General features: G+C 60.0%; 1 protein-coding gene across 5 annotated transcripts in view; it reads right to left on the bottom strand.

The window, feature by feature from the left end:
- Positions 1 to 9,423, bottom strand: part of SLC38A10 (solute carrier family 38 member 10) — a 47,421-nt gene that overhangs the window by 9,644 nt on the left and 28,354 nt on the right. For all 5 annotated transcript variants that reach the window (XM_017524888.2, XM_017524894.2, XM_017524890.2 and 2 more), the window contains one exon: positions 5,670 to 5,826. In XM_017524888.2, the coding sequence (XP_017380377.1) occupies positions 5,670 to 5,826 (157 nt within the window). The remainder of the gene's footprint in view (positions 1 to 5,669; positions 5,827 to 9,423) is intronic.

The following is a 9,423-nucleotide window of genomic DNA, read 5'->3' as shown; positions in this document are numbered from 1 at the left end:
GAGACGGGGTTTCACCGTGTTGACCAGGATGGTCTCGATCTCTTGACCTCGTGATCCACCCGCCTCGGCCTCCCAAAGTGCTGGGATTACAGGCTTGAGCCACCGCGCCCGGCTTGTATTTTTAATAAAGACACGGTTTCACCATGTTGGCCAGGCTGGTCTCAAACTCCTGACCTCAAGTGATCCACCCACCTCATCCTCCCAAGTGCTGGGATTACAGGCCTGAGCCACCATGCCCAGCCCAAGTGACCAATTCAATAAGCCCAAGCAGGTGAAAAATACCCTCCATCACACCATGAAGCCTGGGCAGAGGCCCCACGCGGAAACAAGCCACAACTATCAATCAAGAGGGCCCGTCCAGCGGATTAGTTAAGAAAGGGGTGCTGGGGAGGGGAAGGAAAAAGTTAGCAAAACAAAGGAACCTCCATTGTCAAAGGACAAGTTGCCTCTGAGCAGTCATGGTCTCAGCAGGAAGCGAAATGACCAGTCTGGGGCTCCAGGGGAGCTCTGTGCAGGTGCAGGAACCACGGGATGCAGGTGCCCACAGTGAGCCAGGAGCTGCCCCAGAGGTCCCTTTGGAAAAACTCCAGGGAACGCCACGCCTCTCAGCCGTCTGCAAGTGGCGCAGGAGTGCACGGCCCCCTGCAGGAAGGCTGCGCGCGCGTCCTGGCTCCCCGCCGCCAGCAGCAGCTGACCAGCCGAGGGCTGCACTCACAGCCAGGCCCGGCCTTCACACCCGGCGCTCTGCAGCTGTCCACGGGCAACGCACACGACATTTCTACACGGAGCCGACCTTTCCATCAGGGACGGTTTGCCAGCAGTGCCTCGGCTGTAGTAAAACTAACAAAAAACTTCAAAATTAGCAACTGAAAAACGTCCGAGTGCTGCCAGCATTTCCAATCTCAACATGATCACAGGTTCACAAAGAGAAAAGGGCCCTGCGTGGCGAGTGCCCCCGCCGGCTCATGACTGAGCCCCTCGGGAGGGAGGGGATCTCTGGCATCCGAATTTCTTCCAGGCCAGCAGCACATCCGGCTAAGCCACAGTGGAGGAGGCAGTGGCCGAAGGGGACGGCTCCATGCATTCCCCCAGCAACACCCAGCGGAGGCGGCGGTGGCCGAAGGGGACGGCCCCATGCATTCCCCCAGCAACACCCAGTGGAGGCGGCGGTGGCCGAAGGGGACGGCTCCATGCATTCCCCCAGCAACACCCAGAGGAGGGAGCTGCCACAGGGCAGCCATCCTCCCTCATCCGGCTTCAAAAATCACCTCCAGGCCGGGCACAGTGGCTCGCACCGGGAATCCCAGCACTTTGAGAGGCTGAGGCAGAAGGATCACTTGAGATCAGGAGTTTGACACCATCCTGGCCAACATGGCGAAACCCTGTCTCAACAAAAAATACAAAATTAGCCGGGTGTGGTGCTGTGCACCTATAGTCTCAGCTACTCGGGAGGCTAGGGCAGGAGAATCACTTGAACTCGGGAGGCAGAGGTTGCAGTGAGCTGATACTGTGCCACTGCACTCCAGCCTGGGCGATAGAGTGAGACGTCATCTCAAAAAATAAATGACCTCTGGTCGAAAAAAACCACGACCCGCAAGCACCATTGGAGCCTGGTGCCAGGAAAGCACCTTTACGTCCTTTCCCAGCAGCTCCTCACTGCCAGAGGCAGCAGGTTCCTAGCTCCTGGCGCCCGCAGAAACACACAACTTCCTAACAATGACGGAGGCCACAACTCGGCCACAGTGGAGGCGGATCCCTCAGACTTTCCTCCCTGCTGTCCAGCCAGCTGTGGAAGCCCCAAGGCTGCCAAGGCCACGGCTCAAGGCTCTGTCTTTGGAGTGAGACACACTCAGTGACTTGGAGGAGGTGACCTGGAGGGGAAGGGGGAGCATCTAACGCATCCCCAACCCCACATTCGAGGCTGGTGTCCACCCTGGACCGGAGGCCAGCGCAGATAGGCAGGGAGCCAGCAATGCTGCTCTCTGGACCCCAGAGTCGGCAAGGCGGCTCTGTGGGCTGCTGGCGTGGACATGCCGTGGCTCCGTGTGCCCTGTGATCAGTAAAGATGGAGACAGTCAACGTCAGACTGCCCCCAGACTCAATGACTTTTCAACATGGTCCGGCACCCTGCTGACGGAGTTCCTCATCAACTCAAGCGCCGCCTCAAGCTCAACAGGTCAGGATTCCAGCGCTCCGCATTGGACAGAGGCAAGAACAATGGCCGCTGACGTGACTTGGAAGAGCTGGTCCCTGTTTTTACGCAACTTTCTAACAGCTGATTCTTCACTTTCCCTCAGTGCTGCCATGAGAGAGGATTGCTCATGAAGGCTGCATTTTCCAGCCCAGTCTTCCGGACATAGCTGACCAATGACCTCATGGTCTCATCTTTGCGAATGTGAGAGGGAATTCCAGGCCATCTGGCTCCTGGTTCCCGGGTGTCTGGGCTGGCGACACAGCCATGCTGGTCCAGCCTCCAGCAGGCAGAACCTCCTCACTGCTGCTTCTGCCTCCGCCGCAGCGGGCAACACTGCTGCCTCTTGTGGGGAGCTGGAAGGCTCCCACTCCTTCGGCAGGGCACTGAATGGTGCAAGAGACGAGGGCCACCTCCTTCTCCCTTCTCTCCCCCACTGTGGGGACAACGCCCCCTGCTGGAGCTCTCCTGCATGCCCTGCTAAGAAAGCTCTTTTTTTTGAGACACAGTCCCACTGTCGCCCAGGCTGGGGTACAATGCTGCCATCTCAGCTCACTACGGCCCTGAACTTCCAGATTCAAGTGATCCTCCCACCTCAGCATCCAGCCACCACGCCCGGCTAATTTTTTATTTTTAGTAGAGATGGGGTTTCACCATGTTGGACAGGCTGGTCTCAAACTCCTGACCTCGGGTGATTCTCCTGCCTTGGCCTCCCACAGTGCTGGGATTCCAGGCGTGGGCCACCATGCTGGCCCTGAGAAGGCTTCTCACAGCTCCTCTGCTGTGTCCCCCATGCCTCTCCTCCTTTTGTAATTCTGTGCCATGTTTCTGCTGCTGTCCTGAGATGACGCAGAGCTGGTCCCACTGTCTGAGATAGCCATGCGGGCCGTGCAGGACCTGGCCGGATTCTGAATGGCCCTGCCTCCTGCAGCCTGAGGCCTGTGTCGGGCCATGTGGCCTGGCTCCACACGTGGGGGCCGTGTGTCCGCCCCGCTTAGGCCTGAGTGCACAGGACTGTGGCCATCTCTGCCCCTGCACCAACATGCATGACCCATCAACACCCAGCAGACCCTCATTCCCCCGTATCACCACAGTCTGGGTCCCTTCTGAGCCAGGCCCAGCCTCATTTTCCCACCAAGCGGAAGTGCAGCTGTGCCTGCCCCATTGGGGGAGCAGGGATGAGGGTCCTGAAGGGCGCGGGCCCTGCAGTGCCGCCCTGTGCAGCAAGCGGGGGGCTTGCAGGCATCTGGAGGACAGGGGACCTGCAGCTCCAAGAAAGGAGATGTCACAAAACCCGAGGCCACCCCTAGCTTCAGGGTGCTATGGCACACAGGCATGAGTGCCCTGACTCCTGGCTTTCATGGGTAACTGTCTTCATGAGCCTCTACAAGGACTCAGCCATGCTCGCCAAGGCCTGCAAGGCAGTATGTGGGGCCCAGGCTGTGCGTGGCCACCATGACATCTGCACAAGGGTGGGACTCAGCCACAGCTCAGGGCCACACAGGGCTCTCACCTAGTCAGCAGGTACCATTTTTGGCCTCTGCAGCATCAGAGACCAATAAAACTCCGCTCAGCTGTCCGACAGGGAGTGCACATCAGCACAGGCCCCTCGGCCCCACCCCGGCCTCGGCAAGGTGGCCCATCTATCACGGGGGCGCCGGGGGCTGGAAAATTGGAGACAAGCAAAACAAGCACCATGTGGTTCTGAGAGGGGCCATGTGTTTTGTTACAGCCTCATGGAAGAAATAGAAACCAGATGTGGCCTCGGAGGGCACCAGGTGAGCCCGAGGCCCAGGCAGCCTCATGACAGGACACAGCTGCTTGCACGGGCCGCAGGCGGGGGCCGCGCAGCACTGGAGGATGGGGGCCCCTGCTGGCTGGCACCGAGAAGTCCACTCCCCAGCGGCCCTGCACCACTGGACAAGGTCAACACCCCTCACTGCCCAGGGCTAGGGTCCCGGCACACTGGACTCCAGCTCCTGGGCTACCACAACCCCACCAACAGTGCATGTCAGCGCCCACTCTAGCCCAGACACACGAACAGCAAGGAAGTGGTCCTCCCTGGGGTGCCCGCTGAGGCGGGTGCAACACCACCACCTCCTCTTCAGGTGCACTCTGTCCAGTCCCAATTACCAAATCCAGCGCAAGGCAGCGGGCGGCCACCTAGAGCTTCAGAACACTGTCATTCTCTGGTGACCCCAGCTGTCCCAAAACACTGCCCTGCCAGCTGCAGGAAACCCAGAAGGCAGGGCTCCCCTACCCGCCCTTGCCACCCGGGAGCAGGCATCCTCAGTGACTCGAAGCACAGCGGCTCCGGGGAGGCCCTGGGACGGTGTCCCTGGGGGCAGTTTGTATGAGGTGACAATGCTGGGAAGGGACTTGGCCAGCACAGGAGTGCGGAGCTCGGAACAGAGATGACCGCAAGCCCCAGGTTCATCACAGCTGAGACACGCTCAGCCGACGCCAGGGGCTCCCTTCCACGGGACCTCTCCTCCCCTCTGTTAAAAAGTGGAGGAGCCCCGCCCTGAGGGGAAGTCACTGGCCAGCACTTCCACAGCCACCTGAGACCCCCGGACACAGCCGGCGCTGCCCCCCACCGGGGCTCCCAGGATGGCATGCAGATGCCAGCCAGCGAATCCGCATGAGCAGGGGCCTCTGCAGACGCGTGCTGGATGTGGTGGATATGGCAGCATGGATGAGTAAACCCAGCCACTGTCAGGGGAGGAAGACCCCAGCGTGAAGGTTGTTGTGGACAGCACCCACGTGCCAGCACCCATGCCTGCCTAGCACTGGCCGCTCAGAGCTCCTGGCAGGCCTGGGCCCGGGGCCATCTGCTGCTGCAGTGCCAGCCTGTGTGGCATTCACCCATCCAGGCCAGGGAGGGTCAGGGATGCAGCAGCCCCCCGGGCACACGGAGCTGCGCTGCACCCTGGAAAGCCAAACTCATGAAACGTGCATCTCTGTAGCCCCCCGGGACTTTGCCACAGATGGGGGCATCAAGGTTACAGGACACCGCGGGCCCCTCCCAAAGCAGGCTGCGGCTGCATGAGGGGTCACGGTCGTAACTCCACCCACAGTCCTGGTAAACTAACAGTAACTAACCTGAAGCGGCAAACCAAACTGAGGCCTGGTCGCCGACACCGTCCAGGATAGAACTGGCTCGGAACTTCTATCCTCAAAGCTGAATCAATGGCACGTGAGCAACACTCAGAAATGAAAGCCTAGTCCTCCGAGTGGCAGGCATCCACTCCTGTCCCACGTTCCCCGCATACAGGCCACGCCACAGCCAGCCTCCACACACAGAGCATCATCACGGGCAAGGCTGGCGGCCCCACCCCATCTGCTGCACCCACACAGGACAGAGGCCGCTGGGCAGATGAGCACAATCTTTGGACCAGACCCAGGAGATGCCCAGTGGGCACTTGCACTGAGAAGGCTCCGAGGGCCAGGGCCGGGCACACACGGGAGAACCGCGTACCTGAGAGCCGCACTGCCTCCACCTTCTTCAGACCCTCGGCCTCTCCAAGCTGGTCCCCGGGGGCTTCCTCTGCCAAGTCCTCAGGGACCTCCTCGCTCACAGACAGCGTGGTGACAGTGCTCACCACCAGGACGCCCAGGCCGACCCACAGCACCACCTGAGGAGACAAAGACCCCAGGGGCGGGGGTCACAGCCGGCCCCCACCCCTGCCCAGGCTATAAAACCGGCCTGGCAGAGAGGCTCAGGGACTGGGTGAGATGCGAGGAGGGTGGGCACGACACAGTCCCCCAATCGGGGGACGGGCGTGCAGTCAGCCCTGCCTGAGGACAGGTGGCCACTCCCGGGGAGACCTGGCCCGCCAACCAGCAAAGCTGCTGACCACTGGGAGAGGGCCTGAGCCCTGATGTGGCACTGTCAGTCAGAGTACGGTGGGACTCCTGGCGTCCAGCCTGTGGCTGATGTGCCCTCCATGCCAGCTGGGGTCATGGGCCAAACGTGTGGGAGCATGCCAGCTATGAAAGCCCAGCAGGAGGGAGCGCGGCTTCCGGAAGCTTCAGGGACATGAGGAGCCTTAGAGGAACAGAGGCTGAGCACCGGGCTGACCTGCCTGGGAGAGGAGCAGGGGACTCCAGGCAGCCGCCCACCTTGAGAGCCCCCCTCCACGCTGTCCTCAAAGGGAGCGCTCCTGCATAACCCACAGGACCGGCCCTGTGCAGCGGACACAGCCCACGTGGGCACAAAGGACTTACCCCAGTCACCACAGCCGGCACCATGCATGGGGGCGGAGGCAGAAACAACCTCCACCTTTCCATAGCTGTGGTGTGGTGCCCACAAGGTCACTCTGTGAGCTGACCGCCAGTCTTTATTGCCGAGGCCTCTCCCTGCGTGACCACGTCCTCCCTCCCAGAGGCCCCCTCCGGCCGATCCTCAGTGACCCTGACAACCTCTACCCCGTGTGGCCCAGCTCCTGCCACCCTGCTATGTTAGTGAACGTGCTGGGCCCGCTCCTCCCATCATTCACGTGGCCATGGCCACAGCCACGGGTGCTGCAGTTCCTGCCTGGCCCAGCTCGGTGCAAGCTGCTCTTCCCATTGCGCCGATCTCCCCAGGGGAGCGCCAACTCCTGGTTCGGCAGAGCCTGGGTGTGCTGGCAAGGCGGCCTCTGGTAGAGCAAAGGGGCTGTGTCATTCCACCTCTGTGGTCTCAGAGCCAGAACTCAAAATCCCTTTCTGAAAGGTATGTTGGCTCTTTAAAAAAAAAAAAAGTTCAGAAGAACTGGTGAGACTTCCCTGGTCCAACACAATTAGAGGGGACGGTCCCTGGATGGAAGGACCCATGCTCTCCGAAGCTGGCTGAAGGAAGACAACCTAGCGGGAGCCAGCTTCCTCCACCTCCTCTGCCACCCGGAAACCTGGGCTGTGTCAGCGTCTCCAGACGCCAGGTGCGGCTACGGCTCTAGGGTCAGTGGGCTCCATTGCAGAAAGCCTGGCAGCAGTGGCCTTTCGGCTCGTGGGATGCCCAGGGAGCCCAAGACCCCTCTGGCAGTAACCAAAGCTGGCTGGAGCCTGCGGCGACAGCAGGCCTGCCCCGGTGCATGTGGAGACATCGTCTGATGTTTGTTCTGGAGGCCCCAGCAGGACCTGCAGGTTCGACAGCCCACACAGCTCTGCCCCTGCCCTGGCCCCATGTTCTCCATTTGAGATGCCCCTTCAGCCACGTTACGTCTTCCCAGAAGGGAAGAGTCCCAGAGCAATGGTGGTGTCTGGAAGATGACCAACACAGTCTTAGGGTAATTTTAAAAAGGAAGAAACTTTCACTTTCCCGAGGCTATCAGGCCTATGTAAGGAGCAGGTGTGGAAAGGCCAGTTGCCGGTGGGTGACACGGATGGCCGTGGCTTAGAAGCCTGATGCCAGAAGGCAAGGCCATCAGAGGCAGGCCTTGGGGGCCCATCACAGCCCTTGTGACCCGTACTACACCTGCCTCTGGACCTCCATCTTCAGGGCCTTGCCCTCCCACCCAGGCCTCTGCCAGCCAGCACATGGCAGAGGCCAGGCTCGGGTCACCTGGAGTAAAGGGTCTAGATGGAAAGTTAATCTGACCTACCAGGAAGGTGCCTAGACAGGAGACTGTTGTCTGGAAGCCTGGGAATCCCCCCTCACTGTGGGAACCCTGTTGCGACATCCCGGGCGAGTTTCTCTAACTGGGTACAGCTGCACACGCTGAGTACATCTCACATTTCTCCATCTGATGGCCCAAATTCCCTTCTGAGGAGCTACCAAAAAACTGAGCTCCCTACTTGGACTTCCCGTAACACCAACTCGATCACTAGGGGATCCTGGTGAGAGTACCTAAACAGGAAGGGTAAGCACCTCTGCTCCGGGACACTGGCAGGTCAGGGCACAGAAGACTCCCCAGGTGGAATCCCAGAGCCCAGAGTTCGCCATCCTCCGCCAGGGAGCGCAGCAAGAGCGGCTACTCCAGGCCTCCAACACTTTAGACCCAAAGATAAAGACATTGGTTGGTCATTTCATGTCAGGTTATTTTCTTTCTTTCTTTCTTTTGAGATGGAGTCTTGCTCTGTTGCCCAGGTTGGAGTGCAGTGGTGTGATCTCGGCTCACTGCAACCTCCGCCTTCCAGGTTAAAGCAATTCTCCTGCCTCAGCCTCCTGAGTAGCTGGGATTACAGGTATGCGCCAGCACGCCCAGCTAATTTTTGTATTTTTAGTGGAGACTGGATTTCACCATTTGGCCAGGCTGGTCTCGAACTCCTATGTTAGGTTATTTTCAATGTGGACCTCATCTAAAACATCCATGGAGACTGACAGGCCGAAGAAACAGCTCCATGACTTCAATGATTTCTTTCAACCCCCAACTTTCTGAGCTTAAAAATCACACACATGAATCTCCCCCATGCTGGGAGACAGCAAGCTTCCCGGAAGACCCAGGACCAATGGGCCTTGGAAACGACAGAGGCACAGGGAGAACACACTTGACCGAGGACCCACAGAGAGCCGAGTGTGAAGCTGGTCAGCAGGGGAGGGGGCTCCCAAACCGCAGCACAGGGACCCCCACCACCTGCCACCTCTCAGGGAAGCACCTGGGGACCAAATTCAGCCCCAAGTCCAGGAACATCTCGAAACACACTGGAGAAGTGGTGGCTTAAGGTCACCGTACACAGGGAGCCTGCAAGGAGTCTTCGGGCTGGGACGAGGGCAGGACTGTCCTGTTCCAGACAGGCGGGTCCAGGAAGCAGACCCAGCCCTGCCCGCTGCCACGCACATGCCCGCTGCCACGCACATGCCCGCTGCTGCCTCCTGCCCGAAGGGGTCCCCATCAGGAGAGCCGTCCCTGGCCCCCCACCAGACACCAGGCAGGACAGCACTGCCAGCGAAATGCCACTCAGGACAAGCCCCTGCATGAGAGCAGCCCTGAACACCGAGATGGTGACGCCCGGGGAACACCCACCGGCTGGAAGGCTCCATCCCCACTTTCCCTCGTCCTGACTCGCTCACTTCCCATCAGGCTCTGTGGGGCATTCGCCAGTGACCACTGCCTTGAGCAAGAGCAGCCGCTGTCCCAGGCAACATCACAGTTCACACGCTCAGCCTTTCCTCTAAGAAACACCCTGGTGGCCAGGCGTGGTGGTTCTCGCCTGTAATCCCAGCACTTTGGGGGGCCGAGGTGGGCGAATCACAAGGTCGGGAGTTAGAGATGAGCCTGGCCAACATGGTGAAACCCTGCCTTTACTAATAA

Source organism: Cebus imitator, unplaced genomic scaffold (assembly GCF_001604975.1).
Source record: "Cebus imitator isolate Cc_AM_T3 unplaced genomic scaffold, Cebus_imitator-1.0 Scaffold36, whole genome shotgun sequence".
Taxonomy (NCBI): Eukaryota; Metazoa; Chordata; class Mammalia; order Primates; family Cebidae; genus Cebus; species Cebus imitator.
This window is presented reverse-complemented; position numbering and strand designations above follow the sequence as displayed.